General features: G+C 35.6%; 1 protein-coding gene across 5 annotated transcripts in view; it reads right to left on the bottom strand.

Annotated features, from left to right (window-relative positions):
- LOC117227501 (glutamate receptor ionotropic, kainate 2) overlaps positions 1-25,528 on the bottom strand; it is a 259,682-nt gene that overhangs the window by 102,177 nt on the left and 131,977 nt on the right. For all 5 annotated transcript variants that reach the window (XM_076526764.1, XM_076526765.1, XM_076526766.1 and 2 more), the window contains one exon: positions 19,329-19,439. In XM_076526764.1, coding sequence (XP_076382879.1) covers positions 19,329-19,419 — 91 coding nt within the window. In that variant the 5' untranslated portion in view covers positions 19,420-19,439. The remainder of the gene's footprint in view (positions 1-19,328; positions 19,440-25,528) is intronic.

Raw genomic sequence — 25,528 nt, 5'->3', positions numbered from 1 at the left:
ATAAAAGCACCGCTTTGAACAGTCGGCAATCTCTGCGGACAACGTGACCATGGAGGAAGGCAAACACAATTCCGTGATCGTTTGTTTGATTGCCGACTCGCTCCCGCTTTTTGTCTCACTGGTTCATCACTGCCTCTCTTTCTTTCACGGCTTTGGCAACATTGCAAGGATCGTCTCTAGTTAGTTACCTTCATCGATGTAATTTTAAGTCCATTGACCAAACTCGGTTATCGATGAATGGGGTACTCTACATCTTTCGAATCGACGCGTCAAACTTTGAATTTCAATAAACTCCTTTACAGACAATAATATTCAATGATTTGAACTCTTCAACAGTGAATCTACTTTCAAATGCATTTTCAACATGACTTTCGATTAATTGGGCTAATTTTATCCGTGATTCCATGTAAAATGGAAATGTAAAATGTAAATTCCATGTAAAAACCATGTAAAATCGTTTTTACCTTTCAGATATTAGTGCTTCAAGTTCTGATCACTAATGTTCTTACTTTTCAGATATTAGTGCTTTAAGTTCTGATCACTAATGTTTTTACTTTTCAGATATTAATGCTTCAAGTTCTGATCACTAATGTTCTTACTTTTCAGATATTAGTGCTTAAAGTTCTGATCACTAATGTTCTTACTTTTCAGATATTAGTGCTTAAAGTTCTGATCACTAATGTTCTTACTTTTCAGATATTAGTGCTTCAAGTTCTGATCACTAATGTTCTTACTTTTCAGATATTAGTGCTTAAAGTTCTGATCACTAATGTTCTTACTTTTCAGATATTAGTGCTTCAAGTTCTGATCACTAATGTTCTTACTTTTCAGATATTAGTGCTTCAAGTTCTGATCACTAATGTTCTTACTTTTCAGATATTAGTGCTTCAAGTTCTGATCACTAATGTTCTTACTTTTCAGATATTAGTGCTTTAAGTTCTGATCACTAATGTTTTTACTTTTCAGATATTAATGCTTCAAGTTCTGATCACTAATGTTCTTACTTTTCAGATATTAGTGCTTAAAGTTCTGATCACTAATGTTCTTACTTTTCAGATATTAATGCTTCAAGTTCTGATCACTAATGTTCTTACTTTTCAGATATTAGTGCTTCAAGTTCTGATCACTAATGTTCTTACTTTTCAGATATTAGTGCTTCAAGTTCTGATCACTAATGTTCTTACTTTTCAGATATTAGTGCTTCAAGTTCTGATCACTAATGTTTTTACTTTTCAGATATTAGTGCTTCAAGTTCTGATCATTAATGTTCTTACTTTTCAGATATTAGTGCTTCAAGTTCTGATCACTAATGTCCTTACTTTTCAGATATTAGTGCTTCAAGTTCTGATCACTAATTTATCGTATTACAACCCCTGGCAAAAAGTTCCCGATCATATGCACATATACAGAAGAATATTCGCATTTTAGAGTTATAAAATGTTTTTTGCATAGGAAATACTAATGGAGAACGTAGGTTGGATCTAAGTAAAGTAAATAAATAGAAAATAAGACGATTTTTTTTTCATTTATTATCAAAAAGAAACCACAGAGAACGCAAAATGTTATGTGGAGAAAAATTTCCGATCAGTACAAGTGTCGGAAAAAAGTTTCCGATCATGGTTCAAATAACTAGCTCAAGCGTAAACATAGCCCATGCCTGTGGAAATCTAAATAAACGCTTTAACCGCTTGAGGCATCTGAATTACAAAACATTTCAGTCAGTTGATAAGTAAGATGGATGCGTGCAATATGCCATCGCGTAAGTTGTATTGGAACGATTTAAAGTTAAGAGCAATCGAACATCTCAAGCAAGGTAAAATTTTTGGTTGATTTTTGGTCGAGTTTTGGAAATTTTGCGATTTTTTTATATTTTTCATTAAATAGTTATTGGTTAAATATTTGTATATTATTAAATAATTTAGTAATATATCATAAGTTAATTATATTTAATAATATTGTCAAGATTTATAAATTCAAACTACTTCTTTTGAAGTAGAATTGTTAATTAATGTATAAATATATAAAGATATTTATTAAACCTTAATTATTTGTCTAATGGATCCATTTAAATATATCTATGAGGACAGATAATATTTCCACATTTATAGTTGATCTATTGAAAATATATTTTAATAAATTCAATAATTCTGTGATTTTTATTGTATGAATTTATAATATGTATATATAATAATATATAATCTACTTTCTACTATAATATATAATAATAATATAATCATTTAATTATAGTTAATTATTAAAATATTTTAATAAATATAGATATAATTTTATATTATAATAAATCGTAAAGATATAATTAAATATATATTTATTATATCTTTATTTATATATCAAAGAAAAGTCGCAGTAATTATAGAATGTAATCAGAGTACGATGAGTCATATTAATAAAAAAGAAGTATAATGAAACAGGTAGGGTATCTAAGTCGTCGTAGAGTTGTTGTCGTCGTCGTGCGACAAGTAGAAAAGACGATAGCAAATTACGTGCAATTGTTAAAAATATGAGGCGAGCAATATCAAAACAAATAAATGAACAGTGTACTTAAGCAAAAATATCCGCAATCTTATATGATATGGATGTATATAGAATAAACTTCTTGCACAGTATATATATATATATATATATATATATATATACTGTGCAAGAAGTTTATTCTATATACATCTTATATTTAATTCCCTTCATCTAGAAATTGAATTAAATGAAAAACAACATCGTGACATGACGTCTGAGAGTACAATGATATTTTAATCATTGAAAACGGTAGAATATTTAGGTGTTTTACAGAGCACACGACACTGCTCGCAAAATTCCGACGAAAGCTCCGAACGTTAAGGAACCCTAAAAAATTCAGCTTTTGGACTCGATAAAGTAGTACGGCCGTTTAAAGATTCACAGCGTTCTCTCCATCACTGTCCGGCACACAGGACTCTCGCGACGTGCCGGCATCGTAGCGATACCATAATAAATCCGGCAAGCTGTCGCGGAAACTCGAGCCGCAAAGTGTAAAGATGTCACAAAAATCGGCCCTCGGAAGGAGATCGATCGCACAGCGTCTAATAACGTTATCAGAGGATCGTTGGACGGAGGAGAAGGCGGTTTTCAACGGGTAACGCCAATGAAAAAGCGTCTGCCGTTTCCGCCGCGATTCAATGGGAGCGCACGCATACCCGATCCGGTTACGCATCTGAAAGGGAAGTAATCACTTACTAAGAGGAGGGCATTTTCGCGATACCGTGCCTCGAACTAAAAAAGCGAGAGGCAGAGAGAAAGAGAGAGAGAGAGAGAGAGAGAGAGAGAGAGAGAGTAGCTGGAGCGCGAAAGGAAGCCACTATTTCTGATGCTTCTCCCTTCCGGTTTGCAGGGAGCTGTGAAGCTGTTCCAACGTAGGAAATCGACGATCTTTCAAATGCCTGACTCGTGCTGTACCCCAGTCTCTTCTCTATAACCCCGTTCGAGGTGACCATTGACGCGAGAGAATTCTTTTGAGGCGCAAGCTTCGTCGTTTGAACGGAACAGCGTTTGGTTTTGCATCAATAAACATCGCCGGGCTGAATGCACGGCCCCGCGTTTCGTTGTTCGGCGATTCTCAAGCTCGAACTTCGATTGTGATCGTGATACTTGCGATGCCGGAATTGTTTCTCGTCGACGAGGAATTAGAGCAGGGACCGGCGAATCGGGGCAAATTACCCGAGGTGGAGTGAAAATGAACTTCTTGGGGGTAACCAGGATTCAATAGGCGTAGCAAGAATTATATGAGAACCGCATTCCTTAACCCTTTGACTGCGAACTGCTCTATGTGGAACCGCGTCTTCGCGTGAGCGGCATGCGGCACGCGGATGCGACCGTTGGGGACTGAAAACTTCTTGTTTAAAACATGTTTGATTTTCAGCATATATCGTTTATCCAGCAATTTTAATTGTTGCTTTTAATTGTAATGTATTTGGATATTCAAACTTGCAAAATTAAACAAATCGTAGAAACGATTACACAGGGTGTCCCAAAAATGTCTCGTAATACGGGAATGGGGGATACCTGAGGTCATTCGAAGTAACTCTTTTCTTAGCGAAAATGCAATTCGTAGCTTTGTTTACAAGTTGTTGACGAAAGACACTGACCAATGAGAGGCGAGATCAGCTGGCGCGAAGCGGACGAGCCAACAAGCGGAACTGGGGCCCGTGCGCTCGTTGGCTGGATCGCTTCGCATCAACCGTGCTATGTCGAACTTCAAACAATTCGGTTCAAGTGAAAAAATTGATTTCGATGATTTTTGAATATGTTATGAAACTCAACATTTTGGACGAAGTGTTCTTCCGACGAACATGGCGATCGGTTTTAGTTTTCGACATATTCGTTGAGATATATTTGCCAGCCAATACAGAGGGTGTCCCAGCCGAAGGAGACCACCTAAGTATCTCTGTTATTTTTTGGAGGAATCAAGAAACTTTATCAACAAAAGTTTTACAGTTCAGAAAGGTGTGTAACATAAACGTAATAATTTTTTTGCAGTTGAAGAATTTTCGAAGATTTCAAGGTCATTTTCACACTTTTTTAATTATAATAATATATTTTCTTAAACATCAGTTGATGCAGCTCGACATTTTCTATAGAAAGGTGTTGATCTATTTATGTCGAAAAATGATTAGTTTAGCAGATATTCAGTGTTATTTTCCAACGAAAGTACATTTACGAATCGTGAAAATATAGATAATATACTTAATATACTTAATATGCGCTTTTTGGCTGGGCAAAATCCATAGAATTAAACTTGAACTATCTGATAATCTAATAAATTTCCGACATATACGTAAGTTAATACTTTTCTGTAGAAAATGTTGAGCTGCATCAAATAATGCTTACGAGAATATATGATTATAATTAAAAAAGTGAAGATGACCTTGAAATCTCCGAAAATTCTCCAGCTACGAAAAAATTATTACGTTTGTACTATACATCTCTCTGAACTGAAGAACTTTCGTTAATAAAGCTTTTCGATACCTTGAAAAATAACAGAGATACTTAGGTGGCCTCCTTTAGCTGAGACACCCTGTATATAAAAAGGGTGATTATGGTGTTACAGTTAGTCGTGGGTTAGACTTTTTAGCAGGGAGGGGGCTACATTTTCAAATCGTCAGACATCTGAAAAACTATTTTATTTTTCCTTACCCTCGGAACAAATTCGATCCACTTCATTGTTATGGGGAGGGGACAGTAAAACATCTAAACCAAAACTATCTCCAATCACCGTTTTTCATGTATTTTGAGTGTTTCTACAAACCGAAGATAAACGCTGGAACGTAGTGACGCACACCCTGCCGCGGGCGTGCATGAATAGGGATGGAAAACTAACGATAGTTTCCAATAGTTCGCAAAAGCTATCGATGACTACCGCTAGTACTATCAATAGTTCTCTATCTTTAGAAACACTATGAGAGTACCATGTATGACATAAAGTTTCTGGGATCCCAAAATTTGAAGATGCACAAAAGTTTGAAAAACACAAAAGTTTCATAATACATTCTTTTTACGATATAATAAAAGTACATTAGTAGAGTACAATATAATAAAAATATCTGCAATAGACATTGGACAAGTTGTGACAACGACCACTGGTTTTGTTTTCAACAATGAGGAATACGACATTTTTTGACTTCGGGCTTGACCGCCTGTCGGATTATTATTATTCGGATATTATAGTCGGATCATTATGTTGAGTGAAATATCAATATTTCAACTGTTCCCACTCTATTGAAACTAATGAGAATAATTATAAATTATTTTTTTGGATTATATGCAGAGTTCTGCATATAATATATCTTGATTCTGAACGATCAAGAAATCGAAAAAGGATATTCAATTTAATTGAATGATAAATTGAAAATGAAAATTGCATTTTTAAAAAATTTGTTTACAAACAATTAAAACACTGCATTTTGTTTTCATATAATTTTAGTTGTCATACGCTTCTCCCACTTTTTGTATCTGCGGCGATGTTACGCGGTTAGTGTTAATTACATTACAATTATAACCGAATTGCATAATCTTAAAGCTAACTATGCAGTGAAACGCTTATGCTGTGGCTCGCGGAAGCTTAACCCGAGAAAGATAACCTACGTCGCAGAGGCGCCTGCGAAGACTGTTGATTTTTGTTAATTTTTCATAGAGGTCTAGTGATTTAAGTTTAAAATTACTTAAAATATAAAAAAATATAATAGAAATGCATTTTATTTTTACAATAATGCCAAACCTTTAAAATGACTAGATTAACTTAAATAAATATCCATTGTTAGTATAAAATTGACGCCTTAGAAAAGCATGCGCCTCTGAAGCGTATGGTTATCTTTTACGTACGTTGTCATATGGTTATCTTTCTAGGGTTAATAGGTTTTCAGTGGATGAAGTGTTAAGCGCTAAAACATAAAGCTACGCAACCGAGCACTTATTCTATTTCTCGCTAACCCTTAAATGCATGATTTTTTGTTTTGAATTTTAAAAACTCGTTTTTTATAGGAATGTAGTCATAGGTTACGTAAAAAATAAATAAAAAAATCTAGGTAATAATATTGAGTATTTATTTATTATTATATTATTATTATTGAGTATTTATTTATATATTAAAATCTGGCATATATCCAATAAAATTTTCAAATGCAACATCAAACATTCATAGCTTACTTGACAATAGATGAGAAGTAATTTTTTTTTTTCAATTAGATAAATCACTCCTTTATAGGAAACTCGAAAAAAGAAAATATCTCTCCAAGTAACACATTGAAGGTTATCACCCACCACATTCAAATGTCAAAAAACATATAACTTACTCGCCAAAAGTAATGTCAAGTCTTTTATTTCACACATGGTCTATTGTCTATTGTTATCAACGTGTATTCGGAAACGCACATACTCAGGTTTTTGAATCAAATTAAGTGGAACTGGAATGTAGACAATTGGCAGCAATATGCATTTAAGGGTTAAAGTAAAGAAAGAGAAGAGAAAGCAAAATTTCGAAACTATACGAAAGTCTGTATTTTATGAGAAAGTTCTAGGGGTTCTTTCTCCCGTCACGAAATCTGCTATCGTTTACTGTGCAGAAGGTACAACGTTCGCTGGCATGTCTCTGTAACTCATCGGATTTCCCAAGAACGAAACGATTAAGCTTCTTAAACGATATCGACGGGTTTCCCAGCGGTGCTTGTTTGTTACGTTCGACAGAGATTATGGGTCGGGCAGTAAAACTGCCTGATAGAGGGCCGGCCGCGTCGTATATGTATAATTTTATACGCGCGACACGTCGTACGCGAATATGATCCTTATTTACAGTCGTGTCGGGCAGCTATGTCGGAAATTTTAGCGGATCGCCGGGCGAGAGGGTTGCTTAAACCCTTCGAATGACCGAGAATTCTCGTGAACAACAACGGCTTTAGTGGAGAGAGGCCAAGCAGTCGCGTGCTGCCCGACTGGAGTCCATAAAATCGTGGGAGCAGGCCTCGCATGAACGTTTATGCTTCCCATTCGCTTCCAGTTTCGCTTCGTTTATGGGCCGTGTTGTCCGGATGTCCAGATTATTTCGATGGTATTTGATAAGTGATTGATAACTTTATGGAACGTTTGATTCCCATAAAATGTTCGAGACAAAGCCAGAGTGGATGCTATCATTCACCGACGTCCGGTACATAGAATTTAATGGGAGAGTAAGAGGCTCGAACAACGGACCAAGTATAAGGGTATAACTATCGCCCAATGTGTTTTTCTGGCAAACACCTGCGGGACTCTAGAGCCCCGTTAACGATTCCGTGTAGCACTCGTCGTAACCGATATTTCACAAGTTTAAACTTCTTAGTGAAAATCGATTGTTTCGGTCGAGTTTTATTTGTTATTTCCATTTAAACCGTTTATTGTGAAATATTGAAGATGTTTTTAACAGCACTGTTAGTAGAAGGAATTGTTATAAATATTAATTTCCGATAATTGCGATGTTTTATAACTGTGTATTTTTTTACTCGTACTTGGACGCGGTGTCTGACCATGATCGATTGTTTCTACTTATATCAAGGTACACAGATATGTTATCATTTTCTATTGATTTTCACTCCAGCTATTAATTCATAGGAAATTATTGGGGGAGATATTTTTCGTTTTAGCGTTATGAATGTTTACAGTTATATCAAAATTATTACTAATAAACTATAGACAAAAGTCATTAAATTTGGAATACCGTTGTGTTCCCCGTATGCTATTTCTGCGAATCAACTGTAACAAATCCTCGTTCGTTTTAAATTTGTAGTATTATAAACAATTGTAAATATTGAGGTTATATGGAAGCAAATATGGAACAGTGGTGATAAGTGTAATAAGTTCGGAAAAAACATACAAGAAATTGTTTCTTTATTATTTATTACAGCACTTTGCTTACGATATTATATTTAATACCCAACTAAATCAAAAGTTAATTAAAAATAGCATGTCCGTAAAAATATTTTTGATCTTCTTAATTACAGTTTTTGGTTACGATATCACATTTCAAATGAAATTGAATTAAAAAAATGGTTATTTCCAATCATCACATATCCACGTTTCAAACTTCGCACCAGCAATTTCATATTTAAAATTTTATAAAGTCAAATATACGGTATTCTGTTTTTTAAAAAACGAATGGATATTACAGGCAGGTGCATTAATTCCTATATGTACAACCAAAATGTCCACCATATTTGAAGCTTGGCAATTTAAAATATTTCATATAATTTTTTTTCACAAAATATTAATTGCCGTACAAGTGTACAAAAAATGGGATTCTGGAATAGTTCTTAGTCATTTTATTAACAATTATTAAATATTACTACAGGAAAAATAGAAATAGGCATCTGGTTGTACACGGTTGTTACAATCAATTAAAGATGCCGAAAATCGTGAAAAATTGCAAAACTGTGAAAAATCTAGAGATTTCTACATCTTTCAACGACTGTAGCTTAACTCTCCGTTAACCGATTTCGATGAAATTTTCAGCATACATGCAAATTACCGAGAGTTAATCCACAAACTACATTTTTTAAATTTTCGTTATAGGCTCAGACCAAAAAGTTAAAAAACGAAAGTTTCTTATCTTTTTTCATTCCTAAGAATTGCAGTTTTCGAAAAAAATTTTTGCATTGCCTAGTGAAGTGTGGTTATTCCAAAATTTAACAAAAAATACAAGCCATTTTGTCCACATTTAAAAATTGATTCTGTTTTAAAAGGCGTACGCGTATTAATGCGAGTCACTGTATATGTATACGACAATTGCATTAAAGGTACAGGGTTAGCCAAAAGTACGTTTAAGATGTTGAATCAGAATATCTGTCGAACGCCATGTTTGTTTTTTGCCACTTTCTTTTTTTCTAACATTCAATGATAGAAAATTTCAACGATGAAATCGTCCACGATTAAAGAGCATGTTAAAGTTATTCAAATTTATTTGATAAATCAGTGTTCAATAAAAAATAGCCACCGTAAACGCGATTTTTTCGGCATACGTAATCGTCCATCCGAGCAAATAATTCGAAATTTGGTAAAACAATTTGATAAAACTGGATCTGTTCATGATAAACCAAAGTCTGGCATACCAAAAACAGCTCGTTCGAACGAGAACATTACTGCCGTTCTTGAAAGTGTTGCTAATGAACCATCAACATCAATTCCACGTCGTTCTCAAGAATTGTTTATGGCGAATTTTGCATAATGATTTGCATTTGCATGCTTACAAAATTCAATTTGCACAAGAATTGAAAGAAAGTGACCATTTTCAACGCAGAAATTTCGTATGAAGCTCATTTCATATTGGACGGACACGTCAATAAGCACAATTATCGCATATGGGGAGATGAAAATCCAAGAACCATTCAAGAAAAATCACTTTATCTAAAAAAAACTTACTGTTCAGTGTGAATTTTGGTCGAAAGGCGTATCCTGTCTACTCTTTTTCGAAATTGAGAATGAAGATGCAGTTACAGTGAATGGTGTACGTTATAATGAAATGATTGTTGATTATTTATGGCTGAAATTAAATAAAATCGACATAAGTAATGTTTATTTTCAAGAAGACGAAGCTACGCCACGGAGCGCGTGAAACCATCACTTTACTGCGACCTAAATTCAATGGTCGATTAATTTCAAGAAATGGTGATGCGAATTGACCACCTGGTTCGTGTGATTTGACCTCATTGGACTTTTTCCTTTGGGATTATTTGAAAAGCAATGTTTATGCTAACAAAGCAGCTACAATTCACGACCTAAAAAACAACATTAGAAATGAAATTGGAGAATTAAACGAGCAAATATGCCAAAACGTCATTCAAACGATATTCGAATTGATGTCTGTAAACGTGGTCGTGGTGGTCATTTGACAGATATCATCTTTCACATATAATTGTCGTAGGTAGTACTTAATAATTAAATGAAAAAAAACAATAAAATTCAAAATAGTTTGTTTTTTATTTAAAAAAAACTTCCTACAGTCTATTTTGGATAATCCTGTACAATTACAAGTTTACTAATTGCGGTCTACAGCATTCACTCGACTAATAAAACTGTTAAAACCTACCGTCAATAATGCAGTTTTTGTTGGTAGCATCGGAGTTCTTTTCGTATTTTTTATTATTCTGTATGCTTCGGAATTATTTCGTGGCGTCGCGTCGATTGCTGCTGGTTGCTTCTGTTATCCAATTTAACATTAAACCTATCACGGTTAGGATGACTGATTTTCGATTTGACAATTCTACAAACATTAAAAACTATTTCATGAGAAATGCTTGAATAATTTTAATTATTGAAGCAAGTTTTACGATGAAAACTTTAGAAAATCTGAATAAATTCGATCTTTTCACATTCATAAGACAATGCACATCAGTTATTATTAATGCTCGGCAGATTTAGTGTTCAAGAATCCATTTTCATTTATGTTAATCGATCGGTAAATATTTTTAATTAAAAATAGCACGATTTCATATCTAAATGCTACTCCACATTTGCCGATTTTTCTTTAGAGATACGATTTTGTCGAATTTTCGTGAAACGATATTCTTTGCCAGATGCGAGAAATTTGCTGCGTGATCGTCGGAAGATCAAGTTATTATGCGATAAAACGTTATACAAATTTAGGATTTTTGTTACTTTTTTCTGTTCTGTGCAATTTATGCGTATTAATATTTTGTTCCCTTATTTTCCTGTGTTTTGTTTCGATATTATGTAAATGCATAGCATGAATAACATGCCTCGGCTGCTGAGACCCCAATAATTGACCCCTAAATGCAAAATATGTGGTCCCGATATTGTGAATTGGTTTCATATTTCCATAGCATGTTTATGCTTGCAGATATATCGCGAAATAAATTGCTACTACCAGTATTGATTATTTATACGTCATTCGGTGATGTGTTATTGATGAACGAGTCGCGACTAACGTGTCACTTTTTGAACATGACGTTGGGGAGCGTGATGAAATTGAAATACGATGTAAATTCAGGGAGAGATAGGCTTCAAGTCGTCATTTTGCATGTTTTCATATTTCCAAAACGTCAGAGTTTGCGACTTTTAGCCAGTTTTACTGTTATGTTCTTTTACGATAAAAGAAAACGATGTTCGAAACGTTCGCGAACAGTGAGAACAATGAATTAACTTCCTTCATAACGCATTTTTCATTAACCCTAGAAAGATAACCGTATGACAACGTACGTAAAAGATAACCATACGCTTCAGAGGCGCATGCTTTTCTAAGGCGTCAATTTTATACTAACAATGGATATTTATTTAAGTTAATCTAGTCATTTTAAAGGTTTGGCATTATTGTAAAAATAAAATGCATTTATATTATATTTTTTTATATTTTAGGTAATTTTAAACTTAAATCACTAGACCTCTATGAAAAATTAACAAAAATCAACAGTCTTCGCAGGCGCCTCTGCGACGTAGGTTATCTTTCTCGGGTTAAAATCTCTGAGAACAGAAAAAAAAGTTGATCCTGAAATGATCTGTAAGTGATGCGATTTCGAGCGACAGCGTTTGCTCGTTGGAACGACTGGCTGACGTCGGTTGTACGGAACGTGACATGGATACGATCTATTTATCTTAAGCGCAACGTTTCGAGACTAAATACTTGAAAAATGTTCAAATTAATTACCATAACGCTGCTATCACGATGGAAATGATAATTCAAGAAGACGGAATATCGGATACTTACCAGGCGCTGTCGCAATTTTAAGCAGACAGTGATAAATCGTTGCGTTACATTTCATTATCTTACATCTCCGAGCATTTTTCAAAGTGCAATTATGTTTGACACGTTCATTACAATCCGAAAACGTGGCTGCTAAAACATTAAAATCTTAGCGCTATAAATTTTTCGGTGCAACGTCGGCGCGGAAGCTTGCGCACCGCGAACATTGTTTGCTATCAACAATCAATCATTAGTACGCGTCAGAAGTAAAATATGTCCAGATGAAAAGTAAATTTGCGGTATCATCTAGAAATAATAAAGTACATAGTATCGTGTACTGTAAACAATAAAAACAAAAACTAAAACGAATAGTATAATTATATTAGTATATATAATAGTATATTACATATAATTATTATTATATATAATAGTATATTATATATAACGTAAATAATATTATAACTATGTAACAAATGGTTCCAAATTTGCATGGAAAAATTGCAAGAGAGGAAGCACGACTAGATTAATGATTTGAATTACTCTCCTAATTGCATTACTGATTATGGATCACATTACCAGTGATGATTTCTACGAAGATAAATAAATATACTATTAATTAAATTATTAATTAAATTATTAAATTAATATACTATTATTATATTGGGTTGTATACATATTTGGGTATGTATTTATAAATGATATTAGTACATTTAAAAATACGTTTATGTTAATCGATTCGGAAGAATAATTAAACTATTCCAGTCATTCTATTATTGTCCCATTATCCCGATAGAACACAATGAAATATTATTACTGTTCTTCGTAGTTAAATGTATGTTAAATAACCCTAATGAAAAGTTCAGCGTGTGACATCGGTGGACCACTGCAGCTGGAACTGCGACATCTGAGTGCATTATCGGATTTTCATAAGGTTCGTTTAATACTAATGTTTCAGCGTGTAATATCATAGCTGCAAGTGGCTTCACTGCAGAAATACTTTGTCACTTCAGTTCGCTCGCGCATTGCATTGTAAGAACTAGAAATAACAAAGCTTTCCGTTAATCGCGGGTGTATTCTGCGATGGACTACCTGCTCCGCGATCGATGCGACCTGCGTCTCGATCAATTTAAAACGCGCTGTGATTGATCAAATCTTGGTTCCCAAATAATGTATTTAAACAAGCGCTTATTTACTCGAGCACACATTACACGATCTAACAAGGGGACATACCGAAGTGATACACGTCGATTATGAAAAATATCTGCGAAAAGGAAGGAAAAACATCCAGCTATGTCATCGCTTAATTTACAGATTATCATGCACAAATTTTCTAGCACATTAATTATTCACACCTATGAACCTTCATGTTGCAGGATATGCCAAAAATGTAAATTATGATAACATTTTTTAAATTGCTAATATTAAAATTCTATTTTAATATATTCTGCCACACGAGTATTTAAGAAAATTGATTAACGTATAGATGGAAAAATGAACAAAGATGTGTAATTTATTAATATATTTTCTTAACGAATTAAGATATTGAAAATGAAGTTGAGCAGCTAGTTTCCTCGTTAAAAAATACACAACATTTTAATTCCAGCTACTCTTCCACCACTAATCGATTTCCGAGATATTCGACAAAATATGATTCTGACTCCCAACTTTGGGGGGGGGGGGTTGTTTTCACCCCTTAAATACGAATGAGGGCCGATAAAAAAATACGTGTCGAATATGTTTCTAGGATCTACCTTCTCCCAAAGTTTTACCAAAATCGGCGTGTACCATTTCAATGCGTTTCCTTGTAAGAGACACATTCGTATAGTAGTTACGTTTTTATACTCTTCATTATATTCCTCGCTATCCATCAACCAGGTTTTAAGTTGAAATACATTCCACTACCCTCTATAAAAAGTGTAATTCTTTTACCCTCAATTAAATTACACGAAGTTAAGTTGGTGTTCGAGTTGTGTCGCGTTTCGTCCGCTTCCGCTGTCGGACATCATGAACGTGCAATTAAAGTTCGCGACGCTTAATTTAATAGTTAGAAGTATTAAATTTAGGAAGACACCCACGTATCTTTGGCAATGTATGCATATGTTCGAAAATTAATGAACGATGTCTGAAATTAATTGTTTAATAGAATAGAATTAGGTCTGAAAAGAATACGTAAGCGTTAAAAATGTTTGTTTTGTAAAAATTAGCTAACGTCAGTTTATGTTGCCTGATAGTGGAAAAGAGGAGCCGTTGAGCTATTTCGCCGATGTGAAGACGGTCGGTAGAATATTTCAGCTGTCAATAGTAGAACTCTGCACCTAATGAGATGTACATTTTCCATGAGGAACGTTTACTGTAACGCGAGACTACTGATTGGCTTCTGATTCTTACGTTTTACATATCGATCCCTAATCTGGTAACTATTTAGGAACAATTGAAATCACTTAAGACAATTTAAATAATGAAATTTTTATTGTAAATAAATTTTTAATTAAATATATTCATAAAGCATATGACTATGTAAAAATACCGATATACAGCAGCTCAGCTTGTAAACAAAAATGGATAATTTGAGAAGAGAAGATACTATTATACTATTCGAGGTTCACAGCTTGTTTTTGTAATCGCATCTCCTCTTCCCAAATTTTCCATTTCTGTTTACGAGTTGAGCGGCAATCGGAGAGAATTTACTGTATTTACCGGTATTTATTAATAATTTTCCAAAGCATTTTTAAGCACATATTTAAAACCGATATTATTTTACTGTCGATATTATTTTAACAAATATCGAAACTGATACATGCACTACCACAATTGCTATAATACCGATGTCAGTGTAATGGATAGTACATTTATAATAATATACATATAGTCTCCGTTTGCGAGTGGAAAAGAAAACGATATGATAATTTAGCATAGTTCGCGTGTCCGCTGTCGCGTCACACAGTGGTTCAAGTTGTATGGAGATGTCTTTATTATTTTTGTTTAAATACCAGATTTTCTTTGCTTTCAAGCGCCTTCTATTTACGTTTATGTGTCCAGTGCAATTATAATCAATAATTAGCACATGTTTTTTTTTATTTTTTGTTATTATGATTTCCAATTTAAAAAATTGTTTTCCAACTATTATATATTAAATGTGGTCATTAATTAACGAACAACCCTAATTCAAGCTCATTAAATAAACAACTAACTAACGATTGTAGAAAATGTGATAAGATAATAGGTTGATTGCACAATAGATTGCAATGCACCGTTTAAGACAATACTCAAAACAGAGAACAGGGGAGAAGCATTGTTTTGCTCGAATGGAATTCTGATAAATCTTTATTTTTTGGTGATTTAATTAAATCGGTAGCCCATTAAGCAATTAAGATGCTTACGTAAAAATATTTACAGTAATTATTATCGAGAAACATACCGCTACGACAAATAACAATGTTTATTGCGTAATTTTTTCTTTATAAAGTGCAAATAAACATCGAAGTCAGCATTTCGTTGCAATACTAGTTTGTTTTAAGTTGACTTTGATATTAAAAATGCAGTGTTTTACTTTTGAAGGAGCAGCAAAACTATTCAGTATAGTATTATTTGTATATCGATTTCTTTAAAATCACACTAAATAACATTTCTTACGATTCCAGGTGCACTATACTTTGTTATACTAAAATATATCGATGTTCGAGTGTAATATTATATCGGTATTTTTATAATTAAAATTAATAAGGCTTACAAACGTGTTCCATAAAATCTATTATTTTATTAATGCCTGCCATGTCACTAAAAGAAAACCCGAAGGAATACCGATATTTATTTCGGTTTCGCTATTGTGACAATTTTGGTATTTTCTCTTTTCAATGTTGCAAATGATGGATGTGTACGAAGAATAAGTAATACACCTTATACTAATTGTAATGTAAAAGAGATGAAACTAATATGAATTGTGAATGTATGTAATTTTCCCAGAATTGAATTTTTTTTAGACGATAGAGGGCCACGTTCCTTCCACTTTTTTACAATTTTATAAATGCGTTTTGTAAATTTGGATAGCATATATACATGCAGAGAAATTTCATCGAAATCGGATATCGTTGTTACGAGTCGCGAGAATATACAATAATATAATCGCGAGAATCGCAATGTTGTCACGATTATTGACACTTTTGACGAAAAATCTGCAGGATTTTTATATCTTTCAACATCTGTAGATTGACTCTGCGTCAACCGATTTCGAAAATTCTCAGCATAAATTACGTAGATTTACAAACTGCACTTTTTTAAATTTTCGTTACAGGCTCAATGAACAATATTAATTAATATTAATATTAATATTAATATTATTATTAATTAATTAATTAATATTAATAGCAAAATTAAGAGAGAAAAGGTATTTTAGTCGTTGTCTAGTAGACTAGATTTTCTATCATCTAAAGAAAAAAAAATGTAAGTCATTTAATCCAGTTTCAAAAATGTTATTGCGTTGTATAGGTATGCCAATATTTCTTACTCGCCGTATAGATACACAGCATTGTCGTTGCATTTCAACAGGAATGATCTCGCCGTATCTATAATGATTTCGGCATTATCTCGGATTCAGTACATAGTGAAGAAACACCGGTATCAAAATCACACCGGTATCAAAATCACACCGGTTTCAAGCCCCTGCTTCTGAGTGAGAAAGATCGTAGGTCAACAGCAGTACCAAGGGCGAACGATCAGGCTATCAATTTGTAGCGCGGTCTTCGGATTCATTCAATTAAGGTAACTTGAAAATCTCGGCACGTCCGACTGCGAGGAACTTTTCTGCGGAGCATTTGTTCACCTTCGTGGAGTAGCCGAGCCCTTCAGCGGTACTTGTCCCGTCTGGGAGCGCTATATTGACCTACATCACACCGGTAACAGGCCGCGACTGTCGTTTAGAGGGCACGTTTCAACGGCAAGATCGCCTGGTCTCATTGTTCAAGATCGAATGCTTCAGACAATCATTCCCAGGAAGACTCTCTATCTCGGCGGGGCTCCCGGCAGGGCTACTCAACGAGACGTCTAGTCCGCGTCGCATTCACGTCGGGGGAATACGGTGGAATGTGCGCAGCCGGTGTGTACATATCATGGTAAATGCAGCTACTGCATACGCTGGAACAGACCTCTTATGAAACCCATCCGTTCTTCTCTAAATATTTGGGCATTTTCATAAGAGGAGCTTTTGCTAAGCCCGGGCCATGGCAAACGCGTACTTCTTCGGTAACCCACCGGCTACGTACGTGACTTCGTGAGAGCAGTCCTGTAATATGCCTATAAAGTGCAAACACTGTCGGTGTCCCCGGTAGCTGGTGCACGGCATAGCCGGCTCCCGAGATACACGCAATTTACGTGGCGCCGCTATCGGATCTAGTATTTCTTCTGACGAATTACCGAGAGTCGTCGACGAAAACCGGCTAAAAATCCTGTTGGAACGTATCGCGAACACTCGTTCCTATTCCGTCAGCTAGCATAGTTCGCTGGGAAATGTGATCGGCGTGACACGGGAGATCGAAGGAACGTCAGAACTTGTGAGTGCATTAACATCTTGTCTGACAAATTACAATATCCGTAGCTCTCGAAACTTCAAAGTACATTTAGTCGAGGAGACTGAAACTAGAATGTTCGAATCGATCGAGATAGCGCGCTTGAATGTTTCATAAGATTTTGGTTCTGAATCTGATCGAAGAACGGTGTCATCCGCGTGTGATCGACGCGAATTAAATTCCAATTTTTAAGTTAACATTTTAACTTCAATTTTGGATATAGATGTACAGCTGAATTTATTCCGTCGTTAATGGTTCGATTCAGTCGAGGCCAATTTCAGTTTTTTATAGGTTGACCTACAGATTTTTTGTACCCGTCGTTTGGGGGGATGCTAAGACAAATTCGGCAAGCATCATAACATGTATTACTGGGAATCTAAAAAAAAATGTACATTTACTTATAAAAAAACCTTGAAATAACTCTGGAAAAAGGGTTGATAAATAATTCTGAAACATCCCTTTGAAGGGTTCATGTTTAAGGGTAGTATCTCATTCCAATGAAAAAAGCTGTGACCTCTAAAACCCTCATCTTATTTATAAATAAAAATTTATGAATTTGGCAGTCAATGCGTTGATAATTCATTTTTGAAAACATATTACAAGATAATTAGTTGATACTAAACCTACCATGGTTAAATGTCTGGTTTCTCGCTTTACAATTATAAAAATTATAAAGACGCTGATCTTTTAACGCTCTCATTTGTGTATGTCACGAGAACACTGACAAAGAATACAGAAAATTCTCCTTAATTGACCCTCAACTTAGAAACAAAAATGGACAATTTGGGAAGAGGAGATACAATTATTTAAGCCTTGCGGTTCGTTTTTATAGTTAGTGACTATCGGTTACTATAAAAACGAGCCGTAGGGCTTGAATAATCGTATCTCCTCTTCCCAAATTGTCCATTTCTTATTACAATCTGAGGGACAACTGGAGAGAATTTACTCTATCGCCAAATCCATGGGCAGTCTCGATTCTTTCGAGAATCCCGACTTTTTCGAGGATCCTGAAAGTTTCCGAAAACCATCCTAACCTCGAAAACATTTCTCGTCTCGGCCCGACCCGACATTTTCGGGTTTTCGCACACCTCTACTTCTCGCTTATTCAGACTCTGTTTAAACAACTGCCTTGATTTTGTAATCTTGTAGACAAATGATAATTTCGAAAAGTATCATTTCCCAATGGCGCTTGCGAATGCGCTCGCAAAAGAAGAGAACAACGATTGAAAGCAACCCGCGATTTTAGGAGCGATCGCACTTGATTGATTTCTTCGTTTCCACGTCTCGTTATATATCATATTTATATATGATAAAGTTATATTATTTATATTGTTTATATTATTTATATTATTTATATTGTTTATAATATAACTATATCATATATAAATATGATATATAACGAGGCGTGGAAACGAAGAAATCAATCAAGTGCAATCGCTCCTAAAATCGCGGGTTACTTTCAATATATTATCATAGTATATATATATATCATAATATATATCAATATATATCATAATATATTATCATTTACTATATTATCATAGTTATATCTCACTTACCGATTTTGATTCGTCGCGACGCTGCATCGTTTCCGGGTAGGTTTATCGATAATCCGAAGATGATCAAAATGGTGAATAGATTTTGACCCATGTTAGGACGATTGAAGGTACCTGAAAACAAACGAATTGTTAAACTTCACTTCGATAGTAGTTTCATTTAAGCCGTTCACTTTTACAGAAATTGTATATGTGATTGATTCCTCAAAAATGCGTTCCATTCTTTCTTGAATAGGTACCACGTGTTTCGCGTGTTACACACACTTCTAGCGATCATTTTGCTTATCATGCGTGATATATTATTGGTCGACAGCTAAAAAGGAGTGCGAGTCGGGTTATCGTTCTTTCGTAAACTAGCCGGGCGGAATTTCGCAAATGTGATGGGCTTCGAGTGTATAAATAGAAAACTGTATTATGTTTCATTTTAAGAAATTGTAGGTAGGCGGATACCCGAGATTTCGGGTTTCAATCGGGTCAGATACTTTTTCTTCGGGTTCGGGCCGAAATTTATGTTAACACTTGGAAAAGGGATATTCATGTGGTCATTCGAAGTAACGCAATCCGCCGCTTGTTTACGAGTTATTAACGAAAAACAGTGACCAATGAGAGACGAGCTCGGCTGGCGCAAAGCGATCGAGCCAACGAGCGGACGAAGCGCACTTCCGCTCATTGGCTTGGCTGCCTCCCGCCAACTGATCTCGCCTATCATTGGTCGCTGTCTTTTGTTAACCCTTTGCACTCGTGCGGTGATTCTCAATCACCATTGGATTTAATGCGGCAACTCGAGATGCGATTCTCCGTTACCGTTTGAATTGACGCGGTGAATCGAGCAGCGACGATGTTTATTTGGGTTTGCTTTCTTCTGGACCCGAAGCATGATCTGGCATTATCGTTTGAGAAGATGCATTTTTAAGCTCTTTGTGTATAATCATATGAACTGTCGAATCAATCCCTTTGAAATTGCTCGAAGATCTTATCTCAAATTAGTTCGTGATCGCGGTTCGGACTCCGTATTCGGCGTTAGTTCGAAGTTGACAGTCGTGGCAATGGGAATATTATTCTTGTTGAAATTTTAGCCTCGAACAAAAATTAATCTATAGTTTACTTAGTAAGATATCTTCAGTTAAGATATCGGTTTACATTTCGCCGGCTCCGTCAGCGGGCAGCGACGGTGATGTAAACTGTATATATTAGATGCCGCGATACATCATCGCCGGTACCTTTTGATATACATCGTGCCCTGACTGTTTGAGGGTCCCAGCGTCACGTATACAATGTAAAACGCGACAAATAAAACGTCTCTGATTGGTGGACACGACGAACCCAAAAAGGGTATAAAAGAAGCGTTTCTTCTTACCGGACACTCAGTAGAGTTTGGTCGCTCGATCGGTTTCGCTCATACACCTTCTCTCAATAAAGGATTAAAATAAAGTCTTCTAAAGCAAAGAATTAGAATCATTTCCATTCCATAATCCCAATAATTCTCAATGTTTTTGAGCCCTATAAGCATGGAATGTGATAATGAAATTAGTTTAAGCGAGGATGAGTTTAATTTGTCATTGTTGAACGACGAAATTACGTCTATGTATAACGCTTGACGATAGAGAGGAGGAAAGCAGTGATAAAGACAGTGATGAAGTAAGAGGTGTAAAGAGGCGAAAAATCAGGGTAATAGAGAGCGAATGCAGCGAACGCTATTTTTAGGGTTTAGAGATCTATTCTAGCAATTCTAATACCCTTTATAAATCAGTGAAGAAGAAGAGAAACGAACGGCCGCTTACTCATCTGCAGTATGTAAAAACTTTGGTTGACCAATTGAGTGGAGATTTTCGTCAGACACGACATCGAGTTTCCACTTCGATCTGTAGTTTCGATGAAGTACGATTGAATGGGAAGCTGTATGTAATGCTATCAGGAGTTAACACTTTATCGTCCGGTCGTGGTTGAGGCTGCCACTCAGTAAGGACTGGCTTAGTCGCGCGCGCATTTGCTCCCAGTACCGGCTAAATTTTCGCTATTCATTGTGTTGTGTTTATTCCTTTAAAAATAATAATAAATAATAATATAATTATTATAATTATAATTCATAAGGATATGGGGAGGTCAGCATACAGGAGGTCAGCTACTAACAAAACAGTAAAGAAGCGAAAACCGTCGATAGCTAAAAGTCGATTAATAGGCTATCGGTCGATAAGCATTGACAATCGAAAAGCCGATAAATAGGCTAGCGGTCGATAAAGTGTTAAGAATGATTGCAATGTTTGTTCGCAACGAAATAAGCCTGGCGAAAGGCACCAAACTACATATTATTGTGATACTTGCCCAGACAAGCCGAAGACGCATCCTAGAGACTGTTTTATAAAATATCATAGAAAGCAACGATATAGAGCTTAATGATTAACAAATTTCCTTCCTTGATGTATAAAGACACATAAAATATGAAAATATGAAAGTTTAATACGTTAATTTGTGTACGGAAGCATTTTAAGTTAGCTGGAAGAAATTCACCAAATATGCGGGAAATCGTCTCGAGTTGTTGGTTCGCTCGAGCGAGAAAGGCCTCGAGTGTAAAGCGTTAATAACTTCTAAAGGAAGCGATGAAATTCACGACTGAAAGCTCCATAAACTGAGGGATCGCCCCTTAAGTCTTCAGAATCCTAATATCTTTCATTGCACTCGAAGCTATTTTAACTGTAAATCTAAATTCATTTTTCTAACCAATGTTATTTTCATTTCATATAACGAAGTGTATTTTCGCTAAGGAAAAAGTTACCTCAAGTGACCTTAGAGATCCTCTTCCTGGGCATTAATATAATTATGGGACACCTTATACTACTGTGATCAAAAAGTAAAGTGAATTTGTTTATAAAATGTAAATTCTTTATTTATTCTTCCAAATCAATTTCATCCCCTTCAAAGTAATCCCCGTCCGATAAAACGCACTGTTTCCGACGCTTTTTCCAGTCCTCGAAACAGTCGGAATAGTCTTTTTCCGGTATAGCCTTCAAGATTCGGTTTTTATCTCCTCAATCGTGTCAAAACGGCGTCCCCGCATCGGCCTTTTGAGTTTGCTGAATAACCAGAAGTCGCACGGAGCCAAATCAGGCGAATACGGTGGTTGCGGAACGATGTGAGTCGAGTTTTTGGCAAAAAAGTCGCGAAGAACCAATGCAGTATGACATGGCACCAATCGAGACTTGACGCGTTTGAGACACAAAACAACCTTCAAAATGGTTTGGACTGAGCCAAATGATATTCCAACACTATCAGCGAGGTCTCTCATTGTCAGTCGACGTTTTTCAAGCACCAAATCTTCGATCTTTTTGGACGTGGCCCTCGTCGGTAGACGTTGATGGTCGTCCAGAGCGCGGTTCGTCTTCAACGCGTTCTCGGCCCGCTTTGAACTCGTTGTACCACTTATAAACGTTTTTTTGTGCCATAGTTTGATCACCAAAGGCCTTCCGCAACATTTTCAACGTGTCCGCACAAGAATATTCGTTCCGCAAACAAAATTTGATGCAAGTTCTTTGCTCAACAAAATCACCCATTGTAAAAATCGAAAAATTCACTTTTGGTCGTTTACTAAAACACGTGTAACTCGGAGATAATTAAACCTTTTAACAAACAGACGCTTGGCAATTGTTATAGACAGTCCTACCAACCTAGGAAAAAAACAATTGCCTGCCTTCCTAATGTCCGGGAGTTTTAAATGACAATTTCACCTTACTTTTTGATCACAGTAGTACATTATACATGATATTTATTCCGTATCCGAGAGGCAGATGATACACAATCGAGAAAAGCGAATGAAATGTCTAAGTACGCCTCCCCGATCACATTTTGGAATTTCGGGTACCCGAAATTTCGGATATTCGCACACCCCTATAAGCAGCCGACAGCATGTCTATCATGTGTACGCAACATCCCGAATCAGTTGCACCGCGTAACGATATACTCGTCGGAAATGTTCGACGATGAAGCCTGTATTCGGCGACCGGGTCTGATCCGGCAAGACTAACCGCTGTACAACTCGTTTACGAGGCAGAAGTGCGTGTTCCGTAGATAGCCGCCGAGCATAGTTGCCGCGAAAGTTATAGTTTGTTTGGCGCGAAGTCGCCAGATCGTGCAACGTCAACGACGGAGCTGTATAAGCGAGAACGTCGTGACGCGAATGCTCGAAATTTTGCAACGGGAATTGATATCCGGCGACCGTTTCCACAATGTTTCGATGCTTAACGTTGCTCTGATCGCAATTCCCCGACGTGCAACGAGCACGGAATCAATAACTGTTCCGGTTTTTACTGTAACCCGTGTCTCTGCACGGCGCCGAGCTATCAAAGATCAAATTGAAAGCCGCAAAATGTTTTTCCTCCGGCGCGTTGCTCCACGGTGATTTCGGGGGATTGTCACTCGTTTGTTTCTATTTTTGCTTGTTGTTCCATCCGCTGATAGTTCTTTATTCCGTGGCCACGAATTTATTGGCCTTATACAGTGGCGCAGCGATATCAAATATTCCGCGCGCGTCAAGAGATTCAAATTTCACGATGTACGCACGCGATGAGTGGTTTTGAATGTTACAAGATTCGTTTCCTTCTTCGACCTTCTTTTTTTTCGTTTGAATTTGTTCACTAAATCTGGGAATATTTTCACAAAATTTCCTCGTTCATTCTTCTGCTAAATTCATTTAGGACCATGTCCACCGAAATATCGTACAATATTTTTGTACGTTTTAATACGTTTATTGTTACGTTGAAACTTTGATGGAATATGCAATCTGCAGCCTTTGTGTTTGGAGTCGCGATGCCCCGAAAATCCGGTTGGATTTGGTGACTCCGAACGGTCTTTTCAAATGTTAATGATTCTCTCTTTTGTCCCCTTAATCACGTTGTTCAATTAATAACGGTTGCATACGTGTGTTACATTGTTCCGCATTTATCCGAACGAAGAATATTCGTTTGTACGTGTTACAATTTGATCCATTTCATCGTCTAATTAGAACCCCGTTCTATCGAAACTGATCTCGCTGTGAACTACATTGTCCATACATTGTTGAACATAGCAACCGATTCTCGTGAAACGTGAACTATGTTTTGGCATAGATTGTGTAATTGCGGTTGAATTTAATAAATTCACGAAATAAAATATCATTGAAATTTCTGTGGAAAGTGTGCTTTTTTTCTCCAGAAATAGTATGCTTCGTATCCATACGTCGAATGAAATAGGTGCTTCATATTTTTAATGAACTCCGCGGAGGGTCTAAGCGTTTAGTGCATCTCTAATTAAGCGATGAAATTCACGATTGAAAGCTCCATAAACTGAAGGATCGCTTTAAGTTTTTGAAGTCCCGATATCTTTCATATCATGAAATGAATATATACTCCAGACAAATAATATTTAACCCTTTGCACTCGAAGCCATTTTAACTGTAGATCTAAATTAATTTTTCTGACTTGTGGTATTTCCATTTTACGTGATAAAGTGCATTTTATGCATATGAAATTGAGTCTTGTGACTCACACAACAGTTTGACGTTTAACAATTTTTTATATCTAAACTTTCATAATATAAGAATTATCTTGGAACGTGATGTAACAATTTTAGTGGTGCCTCTGTGTGACCCCTCAAGGGGTTAATTATCTTCATTAAGTTGTACTGTCTTGGACTTAAAATTTATTGCAATACATGGAAACAGATAGTTTTGGTATTAACCCTTTGCACTCGAGTGGCGATACTGAGGCGCCATCGAAAATTAAGTAAAACAAAATATAACGACGAAAAAGTTGCTCAGTGGTTTACAACATACAGTGGGTCAAAAAATTTTTCGTACACCTTTTAGAACGAAATTACTTTTATGTAATTGGATCAATTTATTTTTCTTTTAAATATTAGAGGAATTAGTTTACTGAGTTTATAACGGAATTTTAAAAAATATCTAAATAACTTTTATGTATACTATAAATTTCATCGAATTCAGTTAACGTTATTATGAACTGATATAGTCATATAAAATGAACATACCGTAGGTTAGAGAAATTATTTTAAATTTAGAGTTAAAATGCCTTCAAGTGCAAATAATATCTTCGAATAACTGCTTTCAGTTTTTCGAATGAAAAATGAGCAAGTGTATCGCTTCGAAAAATTTGGAAGTATCCTAAACGTACGTTCTTCAGGATTTCAAAAGGTTTCGCTGCTCGTAAACGGAA

This window comes from Megalopta genalis, chromosome 16 (assembly GCF_051020955.1).
Source record: "Megalopta genalis isolate 19385.01 chromosome 16, iyMegGena1_principal, whole genome shotgun sequence".
Classification (NCBI taxonomy): Eukaryota; Metazoa; Arthropoda; class Insecta; order Hymenoptera; family Halictidae; genus Megalopta; species Megalopta genalis.
The sequence above is the reverse complement of the archived record's forward strand: the minus strand, read 5'-3'. Positions and strand labels throughout refer to the sequence as shown.